General features: G+C 42.6%; 4 protein-coding genes and 1 long non-coding RNA gene across 10 annotated transcripts in view; 2 read left to right on the top strand and 3 right to left on the bottom strand.

Moving 5' to 3' along the window:
• Positions 1-188: 188 nt before the first annotated feature.
• On the bottom strand, positions 189-11,274 carry stk24a (serine/threonine kinase 24a (STE20 homolog, yeast)). The gene is made up of 11 exons (XM_086123175.1): positions 11,126-11,274; positions 7,966-8,196; positions 6,570-6,626; positions 6,354-6,462; positions 5,812-5,969; positions 4,699-4,884; positions 4,459-4,604; positions 4,260-4,395; positions 3,585-3,662; positions 3,361-3,497; positions 189-3,025 (listed from the first exon to the last, which is right to left on the bottom strand). Exons 1-11 carry the CDS (start codon positions 11,165-11,167, stop codon positions 2,992-2,994), a joined length of 1,314 nt encoding a protein of 437 aa, XP_085979301.1. The 5' UTR covers positions 11,168-11,274; the 3' UTR covers positions 189-2,991.
• On the top strand, positions 11,153-12,790 carry LOC147198361 (uncharacterized). Its single transcript, XR_015102192.1, has 3 exons — positions 11,153-11,270; positions 11,637-11,692; positions 12,505-12,790. It is a non-coding gene; the product is annotated as an uncharacterized LOC147198361 (long non-coding RNA).
• slc15a1a (solute carrier family 15 member 1a) lies at positions 12,019-21,431 on the bottom strand. 2 transcript variants are annotated; one of them, XM_086123173.1, is made up of 23 exons: positions 21,380-21,431; positions 21,267-21,313; positions 18,893-18,980; positions 18,655-18,796; positions 17,757-17,876; positions 17,564-17,663; positions 17,248-17,338; positions 16,956-17,039; positions 16,429-16,511; positions 16,248-16,334; positions 16,038-16,127; positions 15,722-15,766; positions 15,623-15,655; positions 15,437-15,525; positions 15,072-15,153; positions 14,823-14,942; positions 14,328-14,474; positions 14,201-14,247; positions 13,805-13,912; positions 13,604-13,715; positions 13,378-13,515; positions 12,820-12,927; positions 12,019-12,651 (listed from the first exon to the last, which is right to left on the bottom strand). In XM_086123173.1, exons 1-23 carry the CDS (start codon positions 21,384-21,386, stop codon positions 12,424-12,426), a joined length of 2,196 nt encoding a protein of 731 aa, XP_085979299.1. In that variant the 5' UTR covers positions 21,387-21,431; the 3' UTR covers positions 12,019-12,423. The 2 variants fall into 2 exon arrangements, with proteins under 2 accessions (XP_085979299.1, XP_085979300.1); XM_086123174.1 differs by lacking the exons at positions 21,267-21,313; positions 21,380-21,431 and adding an exon at positions 19,632-19,693.
• Positions 19,724-21,276, top strand: sdhaf3 (succinate dehydrogenase complex assembly factor 3). The gene is made up of 2 exons (XM_086123176.1): positions 19,724-19,804; positions 19,920-21,276. Exon 2 carries the CDS (start codon positions 19,931-19,933, stop codon positions 20,297-20,299), a length of 369 nt encoding a protein of 122 aa, XP_085979302.1. The 5' UTR covers positions 19,724-19,804; positions 19,920-19,930; the 3' UTR covers positions 20,300-21,276.
• Positions 21,432-21,614: 183 nt separating the features above from the next.
• LOC147198358 (dedicator of cytokinesis protein 9) overlaps positions 21,615-23,183 on the bottom strand; it is a 59,838-nt gene continuing 58,269 nt past the window's right edge. For all 5 annotated transcript variants that reach the window (XM_086124026.1, XM_086124027.1, XM_086124024.1 and 2 more), the window contains exon 53: positions 21,615-22,535. In XM_086124026.1, coding sequence (XP_085980152.1) covers positions 22,410-22,535 — 126 coding nt within the window. In that variant the 3' untranslated portion in view covers positions 21,615-22,409. The remainder of the gene's footprint in view (positions 22,536-23,183) is intronic.

The following is a 23,183-nucleotide window of genomic DNA, read 5'->3' as shown; positions in this document are numbered from 1 at the left end:
CTATGTCCAAGAAATCAGAATATTGATCCATACAGATGGCGCAACGGATTATCAAGGGCACTGTCGGCTTTTGAGAAAATTGTATGCTTTTATGCGCGCCTTATCATGCGGAAAATACGGTACTGAAGGACAGTGTGGCAAACTGAACTTGAGGTCATCGTTTCAAGGAATGACAAAAAATGCAAAAGATCTGTGCTAGATTTTTATTTTTGTCATCATCATTTGACATCGTCCAATAATCCCAACAGCACTGCGTCGAATGAACAAACGTCGAGTGGAGTCGTCACATAAAATGTACATTTGCTTTCCAGTGTTTACCGATTCTTTAGGACACATCACCAGACTTTAACTTTACTAGCGCTATTAAATAATACTGCTCCTCTGGGGTTATAAAAATAGTTTGAAAGAAGAATATAGTTGTGCTAAGACCTTATTCATCCTGGCCGTCACGCCGTGCTTTATTGCCATAACGCACACGCGAAATGGAATGCGAAATGACAATAAAGGCGGCGTAAGCGTGACAGAACTTTTTTTTTAGCCTCGATAAGTACCACAATTTAGCAACCGAATAAAAATCTGACAAAGTGCATCACACACAAAAATAAAAATACATGAAAATGAGTCTATTTCGAAAATGTAAAAGGTGCAAAGCATAACGGAGTTTGTTGAAATGAGTTGTCACATGGCACGATTCACTGTGGAGCAGGGAAATAAAACGTGAACGGCGGTGAGTTTGGACCACCACCGGAAAACAAATCACACAGCAGCCAGGCTAGTCAGTCGACTGTAAATATTTGATTTTGAGGACTTAATCAGTCTACGCAAGAACGTGGAAAAAAAAAAGTCAGAGCATTCAGCAAAGCATCCTCAATGGGATTTCGATTTGAGCATCTCAAATATGTCCCCCCCCAAAAAACATTCACATCGCTTTATCTCAGGATGATTCAAGTCAACAATCAACACGGATGGCGTCCTGCTTGACGTGTGCTACAACGCATACGTGACACGGACTGACCACCGGGTGTCTTACTGCTGCACTGTCCCCACGCGCTCAACCACTGCTAGCTGACAACTCGCTAATCCAGCGGGGGTCCAAGTTTAACGAGAAAAAAAAAATGTTTTGAAATTCTTAATCTTCCATTTCCGAAACACACTGAAAGCAATCAAGCGATAATAATCTGTTTGAAAACTGCTCCTTACAGCTTTCTGTTAAAAGGTGATAACTCAAGTCATTTGAGATTTTGGGGGATTTCGGGGGTGATTTTGGCCCTGTATCCCACGAGAATAGATCCGCCCCTGGACTGGGCACATCTTCACATTCGGGATCAAAACTAGCAATCTGGAGTTGCCGTCAGTGTTTCAAGTGGTGTTTACCTCAAGAAATTTTCATGCAGTATGTTCAGAAATCAGACCTGGTGTGTTGGAGAAAATGAATTATATATATATATATATATATATATATATATATTTTATTTTCCTGAAACTCAGAGAAAATTTGAATTTTGAAATGTTGTTTCCTGTATTAGGAAAAGCTCTGCTGAGGCAAAATCTGAGTATGCGCTATTAATTTTAAAAAAACGGACAATGGGTATCAATTTGGTTGTTGGTTGGACCCCCGTAGAGCTAATTTCATCTTCACTGCACTTGACGTGATCTCAAGTCACGGGCTTCGCTTTTCCACAGTCCCGCATATACCGCGCGCCTCCTGCGCATTCCTGTGTGTTTTGTATGGCCACCCAAAAGGCATTTCTTTCAACTCGAACTTGGGAAGACGGTGTGACCAGTCGCAAAATCGAGCGAGCTGTACCACGCCGGAAGAAAAGATCCCAAGTCGGTCATGCGGCAAAATGGCGGGCAAACAACTGTCGTGAAAGAAGTCTACGCGCAACGCAACGCATCGTCGCCTACGAGACGAGGGGAAAAAGCGAAGCCCCCTCGCAAGCGGCTGATTTTTAAACAGGACTAAGATCATTCCAAACGCAATTCGGTGGTCATCCCGTAAAAGCCGGCGCGTCATGTGGAGCCATATTCCAAATTCAAGTGCGCTTCTTTCATACAACCGAAGGCGGGGATTCTCGCGCTTTTTCCGATCAGCACCAAGATGACAAATTTGGCTAAGCTTACTCGCATGAAAGTGCGTCTCAATGAATTGTGAATATCGTCTGGGAACTCAATTCATCCGTGGACGATATTCGAATTTCTTGACACGCACCCGAATATCGCACAGTGTAAAACTAATGACCAAAACACACAGGACAGCAATGAACTTGAACGGATGGCAATCCAAAAAGCCCTTTGTCGACAATGTATGCCAGACTGACAATTAAAAAAAAAATAAAAAATTTACAGCATTTTTATATTGTGATCCACCCGCATTTTGGGGAGTGGCAGGGGGCTGCTGAGTGTGAATGATCCAGAAAGGATGTTTGCTATTAGCTGGTGTGAAATGACAGACTTGAAATGTACAAACGCAGAAGGCGCGCAAATCAAAGCGTGGTCTACTCTCAGGAGGCAATCTCACGTGTGGCCCTTTCTATTTTCCAAAATATTTACCTCACAGCCAATATTATCTACAGTGTGCGTTTGGCCATTTGTACAACCACATTATTATGATGATTATTATTCTGACCGTTATTATTTTGTTCTTAAATTCGTAGAAATGTGCTTATTTACAAGTTTGTACAACCATCCTGTCGAGCTCATTTGACCTCCCCCAGAGGACCTTAAAAAGCAGGATACCTGAGTTTTCAAAAGAACGCTTTCGCGCACACTCACTCACACACACACACCTCCAAAATAAGAGCTCGAGAGAGAGAGAGAGAGAGAGAGAGAGAGACTTAAGTCCACTCTCTCGCCCTCGAGGGGGGAGGGCAGGGGGGGGGCTTCTAGCGGCAGGCTAATAAGTGATGGAGCACAAATCCTATGACAGCTTGCAAGTCTTCATCAATACGTCCACACCGAGGCGCTCAATTGTGCTTTTTTTTTTTTTTCTCAATGAGTGGCAGCAGTCTGAGGCACAGAAAACCTGACGTGGATGACAAAACCAGGGACATATTTCGTCACTTCAAAACTATAGACACTTTTTAACATTTGAAAACTCGGCCTGAATTTAACTTTTTTACACTGCGATTTAATATGTGACACCCCGCTAGGGTCCTCTGCCTATGTATTTTTTTTTAACAAAGAATACATTTTAATAAACACATATACAAATATCCATTTAATTTTTAACTTGATTATTTTTTGAATGGGTTGTACGGTCAAAATGCAGATATCAAAATTCAAGTCTGATTTTTGCAGCTTTGAGTATACAAAATGTATAATCGTCAGAACGTTCCGGCACAGTATGCGTAAGGTTACCTCTGAAGTCTCTGCAGTAGTTCGGCCACCAGCGAGTCGCACACGCCCGGATGTATGTCTTCCGCCACTAAAATGGCCTCCTGCAGGGCCTCCGCAGCCTCCGGCTTGCCATTGCTGGTCTCGCCTTTGGCTTTCAGCTGCAGTCACAGCAGAGTATTTAGTTGGCCACCGGCCGCGTTATGTTTTGATTTCAAATGGCTCTGTGTCGAAGCGTTGTTAATTACCTCCGAAAACAACGGCGAGAAGATGGATGATAAGCTCTGCGACAGAGGCCTCTTTGGACTCTCCTGCTCCTGTAAAACCTAAAAATCATCCGCTTGTGAGGTTTTCATTGGCGTGGTAAAAGTTGGAAACCTTCCAAAGGAATTAACAGGTGGAATAGACCCAAGTGGAATCAACTTACCGTATTTTCCGCACTATAAGGCGCTTCGGAGTATAAGGCGCACCTTCGATGATTGGCCTATTTTAAAACTGCTTTCATAAATAGGGCGCACCGCATGATAAGACGCATAGAACAGAAGCTACAATAGTGGCTGAGGTTGCATTCTGCATCCACTAGATGGAGCCACACTCAAGGGAGTACAATCTAATACAATACAGCCTTTAGGTGCGCCTTATAGTGCGGAAAATACGGTACTCTTTTGACTCACTGTATAATTTGGCATAACCTTGATGAAAACAACCAGATATCTTTCACCCGATCCCAGACCAGTTGAAAAATAAGCCACCTCAACAAGTTTTCATTTAGACCAGGCCTGCCCAGCTTCGGCCCTCAAGGACCACTGTCGCTATTCACGGCAGGGCATGGCAGATCTCCATAAATCTCCCAATTGAGATTATTTACAAATCCCCCGCCCCCCAAACTTAACGTTCCATAAACTTTCTCAAAATGTTCTTACCGGTTCGATTTTCAACTCGGCAGGCTGCACGGCCCCGTTGTGCTGCACCTTCTTCAGGTCCTTCTCCCTGATGGTGTTGAAGATCCAGTCATCGTTGGCGGCTGAGTCTCCTCCGGACGCTTGTCCTTGCGTCTCCCTGCAACGAAAACAGCCCGGTCGGTTTTGGCCTCACGTCCTCATGTGACCGCGACAAACTCACTCGTCGGACCCCTCGGAGCTGGACTCGTCTCGCGACTGCTCCGCTTTCCACCTCTTGTACCGGTCGATCAACTCCGTCAGATAGGAGGTCTTTTTGGCGTGTCGTACAATCAACTTGTGCTTCAGCAGCTCTTTGGCAGTCGGCCTCTACAAAAAAAAACGGGAAACGCACGAAAATAAAAAGCATATGAGAATAATCGAGAGTCCAATGCGTCGGCGGCGGGAAAACTTGCCAACTTACAAAACTGGGCTCTTTATTCAAACAGGCTTCCACAAACTCTTTAAGTGGTTTACTGTAGTTTCCCTCCAGCGTGGGCGGATTATTCTTTGGGATGAGGAACAAGACCTTCATGGGATGGAGCTCCGAGTGGGGCGGCTCCCCTTTCGCCAGCTCGATCGCCGTGATTCCCAGCGACCAGATGTCTGCCTGCGCGGGTAAAGTCGCAAGAACGAGAATAAACGAAGGCCATTTAAAGGATGAGGCATTGACGTGAAAAGAGGTCGGCTGGAGTGGCGCGGGTTTTGTTTATTTGAGAACAGCGCGTCATGTACTGCCGGAAAATGACAAAGGACACCAACTCAGACATAAATACAAAAATAGGGGCCATTTAGATGAAAAAAAGCCAAAAGGATAAAATAACGATTCCATTTTTAAATCATGACCAGGATTTCGTTTGCTCAATCAGTCACCACTTTTGTATGGATGACTAAAAGTGACAAAATGATCTATAATATGCGCGGGTGAATAATTAATCACCCATTCGCTTCGGCACTGCTTACCCTCAATTATCATGAATGAATTATACATTTATCCTCGGGGGTCAATTAAGACGTGGGCTTTCATTATTCGCAGGCCGGCTGCAAAGAGCGGAGACCCACCAAAACAGCCGCACCTTGACCTGCGAGATGCATTCGTTCCGTGACCAAGGTCATATATATCAACTTTTATGTCCAATCAATATTGCTCATTGGAAGGCCATTAACGCATTCCAGCCCCACAGACAACAACCCCGCGATGTTTATCATAAAGAAAATGACACTAAATTGTATTAAAAAACGGACAGAAAGAGAATGTAAATTAATACAGCTGCTTTTATTAAGTGTAATTTCTATACGTTAGGACAACCAAGACGTATTGTATGTGTGCCTTGGAAGGGGCGTGGCCTATTGACTGACTTTCAAAACACGGCTGGTTTGTCTTCACGTCAGCATCAGGACAGGAGTTTGGCCATTGTATAGTTTTACTTATGAATGTTCTCAGTTGTATTTGTGCAAAATCTAAATCTCTTGCCTCCGCCCTCCGCACATTTGTCACTTTCCGCTATACACACACAACAACAATCATCATTCTGACCTTTGAGTCGTACGCCGACTGTTTTATGACCTCAGGCGCCATCCAGAAAGGAGTACCCACAAACGTGTTCCTTTTTATCTGCGTGTCCGTCAGCTGGCCTGCCACGCCAAAGTCTGCCAGTTTCACGTCTCCTTGTTCCGACAGCAACACGTTGGCAGCTGCAAATGTCAAGACAGTGATTTTTTTTTTAACCCGAGCCACTTTTATTCCACAAACTGAACTTCATTCAAAGGAGAATTAGTCTTTCCACGAATGGTGCTCAACTTTTAATGCTTAACGCAGGACGACGATACAGTCCACATTTCTCGTGCTAGCGCTAGCGTCGGCACTGACGTGACTGCCAAAAGTTGTGCGCATGTTCATCACAAGACACGAGGTGACAACAGAAGGTTTCTGTTTATGTTCCTCGCGTTCTTCTTTACCTTTTGACCATTTTGAATAAAATCATGTTTCCTGTCATCTTTTTTGGAGATACGACAAATGGCGTGGCATGGTTTGCATTCATCACCAGCATTAACGTCACCCGCTTTGCTCTCTCTCACCTTTGATATCTCTGTGGATTTTCTTTTCGGAGTGCAGATATTCAAGCCCCTTCAGGATTTCTCTCAAAATGGTGGCAATCTGCGTCTCATCCAGGGAGCCCGGTTCCAACTGCAAAATGCATTCAGTCGTTTGAAACTCGGACCCCATGAGTTGACATTTAAAAATAAAAACAAGGCACATGAAATGATCTTTGTTGAGTGATTTGGTCCACTTACCAAATCAAGAGCAGACCCTCCGCCCAGATATTCCATAATAATCCATAATTTTGTTCCCTGAAAAATACGAGAGGCATTCTGAGTGTTCACTAGAGAAACATTATGGGGGATGGGGGGGGGGGGGGGGTCATTTCAATTTTAACTGCGTCCTCGTTGTTTTTTGCCCTCTTTAGTTCATGTTCTGTCCAGGCAAAAAAAGTGGTTTTTGCCTGGTGCTTTGTAAAGAACTGATCTGAGGACGTTTGCTTTTGTCGGCTTTTAACAATCCTTCGAAAATGTCCAAGGCAAACATCAGCAAAGGGAGCGATCGTCTGACTGGTGAACACTTTTTCTGGGTGATTCACATTGACGTAAAATTATCGGAACACCTCATGGCCCAAGGGGGGAATGATGAGGACGCTGCATCGACACATCTCTATCTCTCTACACACATAGACACATTCGGTAGAGCTCCCTCTTAGCCAATGGGATGACAGGATGATGCTCGTAATAGCCAATAGAGCAGCTATGTTGCGTTCAGGAAACTGCCATATTGTATTTTTACCTTTCGTATCAAGAGGCAATAGTTTCCTGTTGAGACGTTTCGCAACTTGAACATTTCGTATGAAGACACGTTCGTAAGTAGAAGTAGCACTGTATTAGGAAATTTACAGACACATATTTCCGGACACTGCCAATAGAAGTTACGCAAACTTTTACGAGGGGTGTACTGCGTATATATATTCTGACAAAGGATTTCCAGCCGTACTGATAAGGAACCAAAATCCAACCGTTAGCCAATGCATGGGAATGTGATTTTGTTTTTTCATTCCACAGCTCTTTTGGTTGGGATAATCATAAGTGCACTATGACACCAATCAATTAATCAATCAACATCAGACAAGCCAAAGTGCAAAAAAAACTAACAAAAAAACAAACAACCCCCCCCCCCAACAATTCTCTCTTTCAGCCAGAGGAATAATTGACATAATGGACTGCCGTTACTCTCCGTGCTCCCCTTAAGTACCACACTAAATGCTATTAGAGGCACTGTAAGCATAAATCGCACAATGTGAGAACTTACCCTAACGAGAACCGAATATTTTCAATTCACAACTGGCCCTTTGTTGTCAGCGCAGCTAAGGAGAGATGACTGAAACGCCAAAGATTTTCCTCTCCTTGGATGGAAACGTAAAGCCAAGATCTTTCGAGACATTTGCGGGTGGAAACAAATACGGACATTTTCAACTTTATTTGACAAGTTGGTTCATTTTATCTCCAGACGTACACGCGTCCGACCGCTTGAATTACTGAAGGACGTGCCCGCTAAACCACACCGACTGCAATATTTATGAGACATTAAGGAAGGGCACGGCGCGCTCCGAGTTCAATACAGGATGTTCCCGCATGAGCTCACCTTGAGATAGGATCCAAAGTACTTGGTGATAAAAGGACTGTCACACTGGCTGAGAACTGTGATTTCCTGTTGGATGTCCTCAATCTCATCCTCGGCTTCTTCCAGGTCAATTATTTTAATGGCCACCACCTTCTGAGTGCGATTGTCGATGCCTTTAAACACCTCCCCAAAGGAACCTTTGCCTATCCTCTCCAGCTTGGTGAAAAGCTCCTCTGGATCGGCTTTGAGGTTCTGAGGGGACAGGGAACACATCGCGTGAGACGAGGACATGAAATTCAAACAACCAACCTCATAACTTGACCCATTCCGATTCCGTTGATTTTCTCGTTCCTGACCGAAGCATCAAGACCAATGCCAAGCTTCCGCGGTGGCGTAAGAGTTGAAAATCGGTGTAACACAAAACAGCATTTAGAAGGTTAGCGTGTGCAGGACCTTTAGAAGGTTAGCGTGTGCAGGACCTATTGACTCAAATGGCTAATTTCCGCGTAGAGCAGGGGTGTCAAACTAATTTTTGTCGCGGGCCACTTTGGAGTTACGTCTTCCTTCAGAGGGCCGACAGTGAAAGAAAAAAAAATTGTCACATCTTGTACACACCAAATTGAATGTATTACTCGTTTTGAAATCAGCCAACTACAATAGTCAATTATTGTTCAAGTGAGTGTAAACAGGGTAACAAAATCTCATCATTTATTATACATGACAATTTGACAAGATATCTTTAGCAACGATCATGCAAGTTGACACACATGATTTTCTTTTGGCGGGTCACATTAAATGACGTGGCGGGCCGGATCTGGCCCCCGGGCCTTAACTTTGACACCTGTGCCATAGAGCGTCAGAGTGGTCCTGAAGTGAGGCGCTGCCATTTCCTTTCACACGACACAACCGAGCCAAACATTTTAGCACAGATACATATAAATGAAAACGTTTCGATTTTAGCGTGACGCTGCATCGGATATCGCTTACATTTTTTTTTTCTTCCCCAAAGCAGAAATATAAACTGATGTTCAATGCACATCCGATGCTCAATGTAGCAGGTATCCCAGCCCTATGACGGTAATGTGTTAGCTCACAAATTCCTGATCAGCGTCCATCCCGGGAGGACAGTTTCCTGAAAAAGAGCTAATGCGTGGTAGGGAATACCGGACGGCCGAGTTGTTGCTCTCATAAAAGGTGCAGTCATCGGGGAACCGGTGGGGGGGCTACTCAATTTGATAGCGATGGGACTTTGCAACAAAGAGGTCGGTCGGCGTGGAATAACACGCCGCGGAAAGAAGACAAGCAAAAAACTATCCAAACATCGCTGCGCTCGGTCATCCAGGTGAAAACAATGTGGAGCTCATCCTCCGCAAAAACAACAAGTGCGCTGTGGGAGCAGAGTACGCACGGTGGGAACGTACTCACCATCATTGCTGTCAGCACGTTTACGGCCACTGACTAAAAGCTTTTGTTAGACGCTCGCCCGCATGCACCGCAAACACATCGCGTTATGCCATCCAAAGGCCACACCCCTCGCCACTAACAGCTCGCGATTCGCTAAATTACGATCCCACGGTTATCGGAACCTGTGGCGGCCGGTCGCGTTTTCCAAAACTACTCGTGGTGCGTAGGCACGGCTATTTGCTTCGCTGTCAGACTACAGAGAGGCTTTCCAAGTAGAGAAATCTTTCCATTCCATGTCTACCACCTCTTGACATGTCTGCATCTGGGGTCGCGTAGTGTACCGGTGTGAAAAAAAAAAGTACTGGAAAACCTCACCATCAAAAACAATCTCTGGTTGGCCTTGGAAGGACTTGATACACACGTGCGGTCCTCAGCTTAGTTTTCAACTGAGGCTGGTACGAACGCTCCAAACAAAAAGAGGAGCGCATTGGCTTCACACGTCTGGTTTTTGACAAAAATGTTTTCTTCTGTGAAAAATGTTCAGCAAGGATACAAATCTTTGCAGCTGCGAGGATCGCTATTTTTGTTTAATAGCGGAACTGCTGTGTCAATTTTTCCATTTTTATTTTTATCAATTGGGAAAATGTATTTAGGATCCTCCAGTGGTTCCCTAAATTATTTTGAAATCACAAACATTCAAGGAATTTGAAATTCATTGTTTAAGCAACTATGATTCTACTGCTTTTGCAAATGCTTTGGGTTTTCAGGATCAGTATAGAGGTGTTCTACACACGTATACTATCAGAGTATGATTTTTTGTACTGGGGTAAATTACCACATCCATAAAATTTGGTGCATACTTTAACTATAGTCCATCATCATTTTACGGTATTCATTATATGTATATTTTAAAAATAATCTGTATTTTGTTCTGCCAATCGGTCTGTCCCTAGTTTTAAAGATACTTTTTTATTTGTGAGTTCAGAATGATAAAAAGCACATAACACAGAGACAAGTCACTTTCCACTTAGATGCCCTCCGCCCCCCATCAGGTCAGAGGGCCAACAGTTTAATGGACAGTCTTTTTATGACTCACTCATTTTTAAAGTTGCCTTAACAAAGATCATCAAGATTTTATTTTACCTCACCTAGAGAGTTGATAATGGTTTTAAGTCTGGACAAGTTCTTTTTCTACTTGTCAATACTTCTTATGAGGAAGACAGGTTCAGAATTAACACATTTTGTTCAACCTGCAGGTGCATAACAGACTACCGGTAGCGAAACGTCATCTTGAGGGAGCAGGAAGTTATTTTTACCTTTACTCACAATACAAACATTTTCAATTGCTAATATCGTTTTAGCAATATGTCTGTGGAAGCGCTCAGAATATTCAGATGACGTCAATCTACACAGATGGAAGAGAGGCAACTTGATTCCCATTTTTTTTTAAAACCCAACCATGTTTAGGGTATTGCTATTGAACATAACAGCTCCTAATCTTTTTACCCGCAAAGTGTACTGTTGCTGCGTTGACTTGAGCAACAAAAAAAAGAGGCTGTGTGTTAAAAAAAAAAAAAAACATGTTTAGAGAAGTTCTGATGAAATGACATGACATGACATTGTTTGAGTCAATGTAGTTGTAAACCATACAAGTGTACAGAGCTGTAGGAATAAGTCGAGATATAGTTGCAGGTTAGTAGTAACACGAGAGAGGAAACGCACGGGCAGTGAGAATTTCATTAAAAGATTGTTTCGGTGTTCGTTGTATGGGGTTTACCTGAATCCCCGGAAGCCCACTTTGTATCGGGGAGTGAGCCATGGCGTCAGGTCAGCTAAGAGCTTCCCCACCTCGTTTCCTCTTCGGCGATGTGGTCGCTTTATCGACCTCTGTTTTAGACGACGCGGGCCGCACTGCAGTCCTGGTGAGGCTGGTCACGGTGTCGGAAGCAAAAGTTGTTTGGTTTACAAGCTGAGGCTCGACTTGTGTCGCCTTGTACTTCGAACCGCGTACCCTGCTTGGCTTCCGCAGTGAGCTAACGCTCGCGACGCTAAGCTACTTCAACTGCTAGTTGGCAAACAGTTCGTTTGCGCTTCAATTCAATCTCACAAGTCCTGCCCGGGCCTTCGAAATTTACGCGAAATCATCACGTTATCAAAGCAGAGTCCCGGCCACGAAATATTCCCAAACAATTTCCGAACATGCACTGTTATGTAGTTGTATCGTTTGTTGCTCTCAACGCTTTTCTCGCTCTCCCGGCGCCATCTTTGTTAATGTCATTTTCATTTAGTGGGCGCAGCCAATCGTAGCGAAGAACAGTGCGGTGTGCGGATGACGTCAGCCCAGGTCAGGCGCGTCACAGAAGAACACAAATGGTGACAAAAGTTCATGATAGTGTCATTTGGTGAAAACGGTTTGAGTATATATTCGTTTTCCGTGTGCTACACTAGTACGCTCTTTGTCTTTACTCGAAAGACAGTTCAGGACGACCGTCTTACCTGAAGTAGTGCGAAGTAACGAATAACAAGTACTTCGTTACTTTCGTTAAGTAGATTTTTCAGTTATCTGTGCTTTGAGGGTCTTTTTCCAAGTTTGACTCTTACTCCCGAGATGTCAAAATACTCGAACGGGTTGCCATACTTAAAGTAAATGAATTTTTACAAGACTCGAACTGTTGGTATCATAAAATCTTTATTAACAGCGGCAAATGATATCTTTTTTTTCAAGTAAAACGCTTGTCTGTAACTGTAATTCTGCTGTGTGGCGACATGCTTTTTTTCATGGTTCTGCGGTGAGGATCCTTCTTCATTATAAATGGTAAATGTTTAGATGATGAGATGACATTTGATAATGTGTTGGATGAAAGTTATGTTGGACTGTTACAAGAAACAAAATAATTTACGGTACTGTACTCCATTTTCTCATCAACAAACACACAATATTCCCTAAAATGATTGATTATGTTACATAATTACGGAATACTATAAAAGTAGAACAGTGCATTTTAAAATTGAAATAAGTTCAAACATTTAGCAATATTGCCTCACTGGCATCATGGCATCACACTGTTCTTTTTTTCACAATTGAGTTTGTTTGTTTTCATCTTTCTCATCATCACTCTCAACAGAGTCTCTCGTTAAGTTCATATTCTGTTTCAGGGCTCTGTCATCCTTGTCATCATCCACATTCTTTTTGAACTGGGCCTCAATTTCAGCAGGATCCATGTAGGTGTAGAAGTACGCCATGATGGAGAAGAAGAAACAGACGGCGATCAGCAGTGAGGCGAAGAGGATGTACTCCGCCCACTTTAAACAAGGAGGAATAACGAATTATTATCTCACCACGTGACTGCAACTTTTGGGTGTGGGTGTTATTTCTGCAATTGTTATTGTTGATTGTATTCTAATTGCCCCACGGGGATAAATAAAGTTTTCTGAATCTGAATTGTTATTTATTTATTTTTATTTTTTTACCTGTTCGGGTATCTTGGCAAGCTCGGCCACGATCAAAACGATGAAGTTGCCGATAGCCACAGTCAACAACCAGCCCGCTTGCAGCACTGCTTTCATGTTACTTGGCGCCTTTGAGACAAAAATTTTAATACAGGCAGAAACACCTCCACAAATTATACACATTTGAAAATAATAGCTGAAAACGTGCAAAAACTATTTTTGTACAGTATATCTTCCTCTGCTGAAAAATTTGCCTCTTTTCCGTCTTCGTGCTCTTTCTGCCCTGAGTCGTTGCATCTTGGTACCGTGCAACTATGTTGAGGTGAAGTCAAGTCAAGTCAGCTTTTATTGTCAAATATGCTCTATGTGCAACACAGATGAAAAAAGGAAGAAGCTTCTATTAAAAAAGCCTTTCTAATAGAAAAAGTGCATTGGTACCATCGTGCAGCATCTATAGGCCCCTATACACCTTTTGCGGCGTGTCAGTTACTGATAGATTTTTGCTCTTCGCGGCAGGGCTCAGTTACTGTACATTATTGACGAGACACAAATACGCGGTTCAATACAGTACGGATTTACCTGTGAGTAGGAGAACTCCAGGCCTGTTACAGAAAACATGACTTCGCCCGCAGTGATGAAGAAGTACTGTGGGATCTGGAGGGCCATGGGAACCGAGTTGGGCTTAATGTCTTCGACTGCGCTAATAGACTCATGACACTAAAAAAAAAGAAGAAGAAATCCAAATATGAAACGCTGAAAATTAATACGTGAGCACATTTGCCGGCGATGCATGTGGCAAACTCACAGAGGGGCCAAACTTGAACGTGCTGTGGATAAGAAAAGTGTACGAACTTCCGAATCCAAACTCCCTCCTGTAGTCGCATGACTCCGACCCGCTCCTTATGGTGAACGTGGTGCTGAAAGTTGCAAAAATCATACATTTGTACGTTAGCTTCATTATTATGATTGCTGTTGACAATGGCCTGTAAACCTTTGCTGTACTTACATTCCAGTTTTAATCTGGGAATAGTTTGAATAATATTCCGGCTCGAGTAAAGTGGGCTCTGCTCCAGCTATGGACACATTCACTCCTGTTAACATTCCGTTGATGAATCTGAAAAACAAATAAACAAACAAACAATGAAATGGAAGATTTTCAGTGTACTATGTATGAACTGTGGACAAATAGCCATCCATTTTCTATAGCAAGTCCTATGGTGGTGTAATATTGTAAATTTTGAAATTAATTTGTGGTATCATTCTCCAGCGCTTAAACATTTAACTGAATGCCAGTATAAATGGCTGTTGGTCGAAGGTCAGCTGGGAGAGCCTCCAGCTCTCACGCAGTCTTATGAGTAAAGTGCTGTAGAAAATGGACGGAAGATAATAACACGACATGCACCTGACGGCGTTATTTCCTTGCTGCGGCTTGGCCTTCAGATCCTCCGTCTGAGAGAAGCACAAAGTGACTGTTTACTTGCTGCGCTCTCTACAGGCGTCTTGATGCATTTGAATTGTACAGAACTCACCAGTAGCCACTCGCGTGAGATGTTTGTGGGAAGCAGAAGTGTCTCTCGCACTCCCTTGGTTAAAAAGAGTGCTCTTGTCACTCCTATGCGGCTCTCCACGGACACAATGACTTCTTCCTCTGCAAATGTCAAGTACTGCTCACTAGCCTGCCACACACACAAATATAAAAGTCTTGGAATGTGCTCAAATTGGCGGCTTTGACTCAAGATGGCCGACTTCCTGTTCGGTGGAACTTTTCATGTGTCCTGTTACGGAATCTGTACCCAATGTGAGCTTAACGGGGCAAACTTGTGTCAGGGAACAATGTTTTTTTTTTTTTAATTTCCAGTGGGCGCTACTGAGTAGGTTTGGGGAGTTGTGTTGGGGGAAACCCTAAAACACATTCTTATCAGGATACACACGTTTGGTCAAAATAAGGATAAACAGTGATTCTAACATCTGTATGAATGAAGAGCAGTCTCTTACATTATAGTTTTGAAGAGATAATGGCATACCTGATTTGGAGGGAGCTCCAGCCGCACATTGTCGGGCAGTTTGACTTTGAGTGGCTCAGCCCCCATGTTTAATAATTTCAACTGACTCTGTGATGCTGATGGGAATGTGGGCAGTGATTTCTAAAAAATAAAAAAAAGGAAAGGTCATTTTACTGGTTGCGTTACTTTTTATTTTTACGAGGCACAAAACAAGCCACCTCTTATTGAAATTTGAAACAAATGTCAACACATAATTCACCGTCCACTTACGTCAATTTCAACCTGAACCAGAGCAGCGCAGACGAAGGCCAACGCTGCCAGAAACATCCCCACGGTCATTCTTTTCAGAGGCCTAATGAAACAAATACCATTGCGATAATTTCAGTACAACTAGTTATTATTTCTTAATCCTATTAAATCCCTAAATCTATGCAGTATTACTTGATATCCCTATAAAAATGCATTTTTAATACCAGTAAGTAATGCCCAGGGCAATATATGAGCATCTTTCTGTGAATCTTCCAGTCTCTCTGTATCTCTAGTGCAACCTGCTAGTGGCAACATCCCTAATTTATTTGTGAGCAGTGTAGGTGAAGACCTCTGCAAATATTTAGTTACCCTCAAGTGTTACTCACGTGAAGTTTAGGCCACATTTTTTGATGAGAGGGTAGATAACACTGTCCATGATGGGCACCAGGGTCAAGATCAGGATGGGGTTAACAGTCTTTTAAAATGACACAGTTAGAGTGAGGCCAGCGCAACCCGCACACACACGTTCACGCAATGATTCATTCAACACGATGACTCGACTTCAGGCCTACCTGCATCTGATCGGGCTGGATGACGAGAGCTCCCTGCAGACACACGCAGCTTAGTAGCGCACACACATTTTTGCTTCACCATTGAAGTCGTGAACTTACAAAGTTTCCATCCATGGTGGTGGCCTGCAAAGTCCACCTGGAACCCTTCAAAACGAAAAAAAAAAAAAAAAAAAGTGTTTAGAAGGCCGTAACCCATCGGATGGTGCAACATTTAAACGACACTGTGTGCTCAAGTGAGTGTTTTGAGCCTATCATGAATTTGCTTTTTTTTTCTTCCCCCACTTCACTTCAGATTTGAGCTTTAGGAACATTTTGAATTTGATGAAAGGTAAAAAAGGGAAAGATAAAACAGAATGAAAACAAACGTGCCTAATGATTGTACACGCAGTGTAGTGAAATGCTTTTAGTCAAATACCTTCTGGTCAAACAGAGTCCAAAACATTGGAAGTGGAATGTAGAGGAAGAGGACCTTCAGCACCATTTTGATTTGAGCGATAAGCAGTTTCTACAGGGAAGGAAGGAAGAATCAGAGACAAATACAAAGCATTGCTGATGAGAAGAATATTTCCAAAATAAGCACTTAGTTATGAAACCTGCTGATACGGACAATTGAAGCCAAACTTACGTCATACTTCTCCTCTGCCCAGTCCATCCAGTGCTGCCTCTTGGGATATCTGCCGCTTCGGTGCCTGTAGCGGTTTTTAACGGCAAACTGAGAGCGAATCAAACAAAACAAAAATTGTCACGGCGGCACGGACACTTGAAGAAAACTCCACCAAAAAACAAAAAACCCACAACAAACTTACACCGATGCATCGGCAAACATCCATCATGATGTTTCCTTGAGGCTCGGCTTTGTAGTACATGCCACTGCCGACGATGAACACCACTGCGTTGGTCACATCACACATTATCAGTCAATTTATACATCCATGTATCCATATATTGAAGGTGAGAAGCTCTCCATTAACTCATTCACTCCCAAAGACGTTTTTAAACGTCTTTTCAGACTTGGTCTAGAATTGGCTGGTACTGAATGAGTTAAAAGCCGATTCAATATGTCCCGCGATACGTGAAGGTGCCACACGATTCACGGATGGTTCCGTTGAAAGTACCTCTACTTACGAACATCACTTCATACGTTTTTCAAGTTAGGAAACGTCTCAACAGGAAAATATTGCCTCTTGTTACGAATGAAATTTCAAGATACGAAAGGTAAAAATACAGTAAGGGCTGCTATTTGCAGTTTCCTGGAGGGGCTTGGAACGAATTAGGGCATTTACATGGAAAACGCCTCTCTATTTACAAAATGTTCTAGTTAAGAAATACATACCCAGCGCGACCACCATGAGAGCAGCGGGGACTCCAAAAGCGAGGGGATAGCAACTCTGCTTGGTATGGATGCCACATTCTTGAGCTGCCACGTACACATGCAAAACAGACGCGAAGATCTCATCACGGCTGACGATGGGATGTTTGTACAACAAAAAAAATCAAATATAAAGCAGTGGTGACTGAGAGCATTTTATTTTGCCGCATGCTATTTTTAACCTCAAAATGACGCATCTAACCCAGTGCGGCTCCATTTTCTGTGTCAAACTTGCTTGTGGCCGGCTTTCTCTTACCTCTCAGGATGGGAGTGATAATGGTTGACAGGAGGCTGCCTCCGTTGATGCACAGGTAAAACACAGAGAAAAAGGTTCGTCTTTGCTTCTCCTGGGGAGGGTTGTATTAAAAAAAAAAAAAAAAAAAGAGTATTCGGTTTTCAAAACAAATTGATTGAAATCTCCAAGGCGATTGCTGTAATGTACTTTTACTAAGGAGCATGGCAAATGTGAAGTGCTAAGGCCATTGAACATTCGGCGGTCTGTTTTTATTTGTTTCCATGCTTATTCCTTACCGAAACTACATCATGAGTAACCAGTAAGGTAATGTAATCACCTGGTTGTCACTGAACTGGTCCCCACCAAAGGCAGCCACGCAAGGTTTGATGCCCCCAGTGCCCAGAGCAATTAGGAAGAGGCCCACCATTGACATGACACTGGATGTCAACAAAAAGCAAGTCGTACGGTTCAAAACAAGCCATCGACTTCCCACACTTCACTTTCGAAAACTATCTTTGACAGAAATTTACACGTGAAAGGTCATGTCATCGGGCGTCCCGTCTTTGTCGGTGTCGGTGATGTCGTGAATTGCGCTGACAGCCATGGCCACCTGACCCAGTGTGTAGACGATGGACAGGTAGATGATGGTTCTGGGGGAGGGAGGTACAAATGCAATAATGTCAGTCTTTAATGCAAAAAAAAAAAAAAAACGTTCCCTAGCAACATTATAGCCCTTTTTAACCCTGGAGAACCCAAGAACCCTTTTCTTCTTTGGAAAATGATGAATTATACATTAAATGACTGCTGTATGTTCATTGAACACCAAAATATATGTTTTGTCATATATTCAATGTTTTAATCCTAATTTAGGATTAGGGCCAAATTTGACCCTTTGGGATTTAAGGGTAGCGTTTGAGTACCAGAATTTATAGGGGCCAAATTTGACCCCGTGGGTTCTCCATGGTTAAAAAAGATTTTAAAAAGTGTTACATTTATACGTTATAAAACATCTTGTGACCACAACTACTATATTTTGTTCATTTGAAACGTTGTCGAATGAATGAATGAATGACTGACTGAATGAAACGTTGTCTCCCTCGAGTCCTTTACGCAACTCTGCTGTTGATTTAAAAGACGTTCAGTGTGAATCAAGTTGACGTGCGGTCAGGGGAGGCAGGTGAGGCAGAGCCTCACCTCTGAATGCCCATTGCATTGCTCAATCATCACAAACTGGGTTGATACATGCAACTGGCTCGTGCTGCTTGCCGTATATCTGCATGTCGTAAATATAATGTTTAGCCAATTGAATAAGCTACCCTTTTTTGCTTTATATATTTGTAAATCTGACACTAAATGAGTCAGTGCCTCACCAACCATGCACCTCACCGCACACCACTAGAATCAACAGAAGCTGAGGCGGTCACTCACTTGAATTTCCCCAGCCAGGAGTCGGCCACGATCGCGCCCAAAATAGGAGTGAGGTAGCACAGGGCGACAAAAGTATGGTAGATGGAGGTGGACATGTCATCGTCCCAGTGCAGGAAGTACTTAAAGTACAGCACCAGGACAGCTGTGGATAAGCAAGAAAAGTCAACACCAATTTTCCCAAATGTATCCTTAGCTTAGCTGTGGATGTGCGACTCGTGCACAAGACATCGATTCTCACCTCGCATGCCATAGTAGGAGAACCTCTCGCAGAACTCATTCACCACAATGAAAAATATGCTGAGCGGGTAGCCACATACCACTAAATCCTGCGCAAAAGCAGAAGGAGCAATCACATGCATCTCAATCCTCAAACCTCGTTCCGTCTCAAAACGTTCGGGTTGTTTTCATGTTGTTGCTTCCTTCACAGCACAACCCGCTTCAACGAACATCAGTTCATGTCATGAGCATGAAATGCCTACTCAATGTTTATCTTGTCACCCTTAAAAGTCCAGTTTGTTTGAACGATGTGCAGGTTGTCAGACTGTCGAAGCCAAAGAGTCAAAATGAAATAAATACAAACACAATTAAAATAATAATAATACAGACAAATATAGAATATGGCCATTAAATTGTAAAATAAGGCAATATAATTAGGAAACGTGTTTTGTGTTTCATATCTAATTATAATTTTATTTATTTTAATTTCATATTAGTTCTAACACTGACATACCTTTTAAAATAATAACTTTTTATTTCTTTTCCAAGATTTTATGAAATAATAGACGACTTTTACAAAACAATTTTAACGGCATTATGAAATAAAAAGGCTATTGTGAAAAAGGACAATATGTGTCCTCCCCTGCAGCAAGATGACTGCTTGACGAATGAAATCCCGTTTCCCAGTTAACATAAATTTCACCTAAATAAACCAAAGGTGGAGTACTTGTGCAAAGCTGCTGCATGTGACGGCAACTCACTTGGTATTCACCCACAGTTCATTTTCCTTCTGTCCATCGAGAACATGCTACGGTGTTTTAACTCTCCACAATATCGCGAGATTTGGTGTTTCCGTGTGTGATTTAAGAGCGCTGACTGACGGAAGCAATGTCAGGGTAACGTCCGCCGTCCAGCATAGACAAGGACGAGCTAAGTAAATAAATATCCGTTTTACCGATGCATTTTACTGTTTGCTGCATTGAGTAACACAGCTGCGAGCATGGACTTTTTATTTTTTAAACAAAGATTTTCTTTATGATCTTTCTTAGGTGTATCAACCATGGCTGCCGGCGCGCAGGCCTCGAAGATTTTTTCGTTGTACAAAAGGATTCTCGTGCTGCATCGCTTCCTGCCAATACATTTGAGAGCCCTCGGTGACAACTACGTGAAAGACGAATTCAGAAGACACAAAAACGCTTCGACCGAAGAAGCGAAGGGCTTCTTGAGAGAATGGGAAAACTACAAGGACACACTGCAGTCGCAAGTTCTGGAATCAGTCGGAGACCAAAACGGCTCTCTGAAATTCGGCATCAACATCCCGGTGGAGAAATTAAAAGACTTCCAAGATGAGCAAATAGGACAACTGTACGAGCTCCTGCTTGAATCCACCAAACCTAATAATCAGTTTAATATTCAGGAGGATAAATGAACCAGCAGAACCCGCGTGCCCAGTGGGGAGCCCGTTCTGCAGTTTGATTCTGAGTTGATCATAGATGTGAAGAAAATACACAGATCATCATAGCTTTCCCGTCGAGCCTCAATAATCCACATGGAAGTAAGAAACTGTCCCTTGGCAAGGGTGTTGATGTCCTCATTACTTTCAGTGTATGTATTTATTCTGCACCTCTGAAAATCAATGGGTGAGCCCTACCTCGGATTGACTTGGCTACCTCACGTCTGACTTAACTTATCTTTTAACCTTTAAATTGTCCGATGAAGTTGTATGGCTGTCTGGTTCATATTCCATGTTCATGTGCAATAAACTTCAGATGGCCGTCCACAGCTTCATTGTTAATACATTATACAACATACCAGAGAATAGAAATGTAATCACCAATTTAGGTACAGTAGGTGGAGTAGCCAAAATTTGCACGGCAGTACATGGCAGTTAGAATAATTAGTAATGTAAACTTAAAGTAGTTCTCCAAACAATTGCTTAAGTAAAAGTGGTAAGTGAAAATAAAAGTATTGAATAACTGCTGTGCAACCTCTGTAAAAGAATCTATTGTTCACGATGCGAACCACCAAAGTGTTACTTACATCTTTGCAAGTTAAAATGGTTGACGGTTCATGATACCCCAATAATACAAGTACCAAACTCTAAGGAGTAGTTGTTCTTTCAGTTCTCCAGCCAACTAAGTATCTTTTTGTTGAGCTAGCTTTGGAATGATATAGATTATCTTGCTACAATTTATTCGTGGGTAACTTGATTGTTGCGAATCTCCCAATTCAGCAAGAATAGCTCGTCATCGCTCACTCCGTTTTCCATCCCACTTTGTTGATCACATACATTTGTTGTATCGCTTTAGGTTACATCACTTCATTTCAGTAGCAGCTGTAGGCTCATTCATCATTATGCTATTAACATGGAGGTGTAATAAATGTTTTTTACTTACCTTTCCTTTACTCTTCTTCCCTTTCTTTGGATCCTTAAAATCTGTGCCTAAAAATAACACACACACAATTAGGGGTGATATGGAATAATAACTTTGGCTTCAACAAAACTCACCTGCCATCGTGTCAACAAGCTGCTTTCAATTGGAAGACCATTCACACTTGAGTGACCACAATGTTTCTTCCTTACTAATGCTTACTAGACATTCATACATCCTCCCATCCTGCTGACTAGTTAGTTTTACGGTGGGCGGTAGCATAATATAATACAGATACCGAGTCCCTGACGCTTCCATAAAAACATTCCTAACAAGACAACTTGTGCCAAAGAGACACTGAACACGCACACATGCAGAGAAATTAAGTGTATTTTATTTCAAGAAGAAAAGAAATGCAGCGGGGGAACATCAGCTTACAGCAGAACTGTGATTGGTGTTAAATATTAAAACAAACAAAAAATCTCACTGGTGCCCAAATATAAAAGACAATTTCATTGGGATGAATACTAAAATGGTAAAAGCTTCAAATGACCCCCTTGTAGGCGCAGTGTCAAGGTTCCATCCCTCCTCGCTTTGGCATGGCAGGTGAAAAACAGCTGTACAGTGTATTGAGCTCCACACAACAACATCCTTTGCAAATATTGCACACGTTCCTTTTTTCTTTTCATATTTACACAAATAAAACAACTCGGTCTACTTTTTTTTTTTTTTTGGATGCAATGGCTTTAAATAGTCTTAAAACCCTCCAAAGACAGTGAGGCAATTTCATATTGGCTAAGAAACAGGAGGGTAAAGTTGTAGAAATATAACATCATGTACAAGGGTGATGCACGTATGCTGCATATAATGCTCATGTATACATCAATCGAGTGAATTATAAAAGCGTACTGTACACAAAAACACAACTGATTGATCAAAATGAACGCTAATGACGTCACATGAGGACAAGCATCCACGAAGAGAAACTTAAAAACGACAGCCCATCATTTGGAGACAATCCTCCCCGATCCCAGATTCCCTCCCCTTCTTTCAAAATACACGCGGTCGTGGGCTCTTATCGTCGAGACCAGTAAGTGAGCGGCGACAACTGTTTAGTCTGTGCCTGCGGGAGGTCCTTGGTGCCATCCCTGACTGCTTTCGGGCTCTTCATACCACAGAAGAAGAGCTGGGGATGCCCTGGATGGTGGCCCCCGTTGGAGTGCCACTGATGGCGTTGAAGATGTGAAGCGAGTCGGGAAGAGGGCTTTTGATGCTGTCTTCCACGGTGCTGATCTGGAAGGCAAAGTCAAAAACGATACAAAGATTCGATGAGAATGCAGATGACTTTTGGTGCGAGTGCAGCTCGTCACTGGTTCCACAATACTGTATAGCGGCGCATGGGTACACATGACGATACTGACATTTGCCCACATCCTTCAAACTGTATAAACACACAGATGAAAAAAAACTATGCATAGGCAAACAGTTATGCATCAGACAGGGACATGCGGGTATGCAAACACACTCCAACAACAACAACAACAACAAAAAAGATACACACCAAGCCAGCTGTGACATTCATAGGGAAAGAGGGGTGGAACATGTGAGTGGTGGGACAACTGATCTTATTTATTGCAGCCAAGTCAAGATAAGTGTGTGCGTGTGTGTGTGTGAGAGAGAAGAGATAATTTTGCTATCGGGGCTAAAGAATGAGCTGTGTTATGATCATCAAATTCATCTGAGCAAAATTGTAACTCATTGAAATGCACTATAACCAAAATTCATAGAGCATACAGAATGCGCATTCAAAAGTTTAGAAAGGTTCAAATTAGGTTTACGCCTTTAAAAGGTCTCATGCTTTTTCGGTTAATCCAGAAATTTCACGGGAATGGCGAATACCCCGAAACCTTTGAGATTCATTTTTTTGTTGCTCGGGTTTAT

This window comes from Hippocampus guttulatus, chromosome 11, assembly GCF_054856545.1.
Source record: "Hippocampus guttulatus isolate MCC_2025c chromosome 11, RoL_Hgut_1.0, whole genome shotgun sequence".
Lineage (NCBI taxonomy): Eukaryota > Metazoa > Chordata > Actinopteri > Syngnathiformes > Syngnathidae > Hippocampus > Hippocampus guttulatus.
The sequence above is the reverse complement of the archived record's forward strand: the minus strand, read 5'-3'. Positions and strand labels throughout refer to the sequence as shown.

Bases quoted from the DNA above. Each gene is read 5' to 3' on its own strand.
- sdhaf3 (XM_086123176.1), top strand. From the start codon at position 19,931: ATGGCTGCCGGCGCGCAGGCCTCGAAGATTTTTTCGTTGTACAAAAGG.
- slc15a1a (XM_086123173.1), bottom strand. The intron at 16,512-16,955 runs GTATGTATTTCT...TGACCAACGCAG, and splicing joins TCTCATGGTGGTCGCGCTGG to TGGTGTTCATCGTCGGCAGT. The intron at 12,652-12,819 runs GTAAAAAAATAA...CCTTGTTTAAAG, and splicing joins TTGCCAAGATACCCGAACAG to TGGGCGGAGTACATCCTCTT.
- stk24a (XM_086123175.1), bottom strand. From the start codon at position 11,167: ATGGCTCACTCCCCGATACAAAGTGGGCTTCCGGGGATTCAG. The intron at 4,396-4,458 runs GTGAGTTTGTCG...TTTTCGTTGCAG, and splicing joins AGCTCCGAGGGGTCCGACGA to GGAGACGCAAGGACAAGCGT. The intron at 3,026-3,360 runs GTAACCTTACGC...CATCCACGTCAG, and splicing joins CTACTGCAGAGACTTCAGAG to GTTTTCTGTGCCTCAGACTG.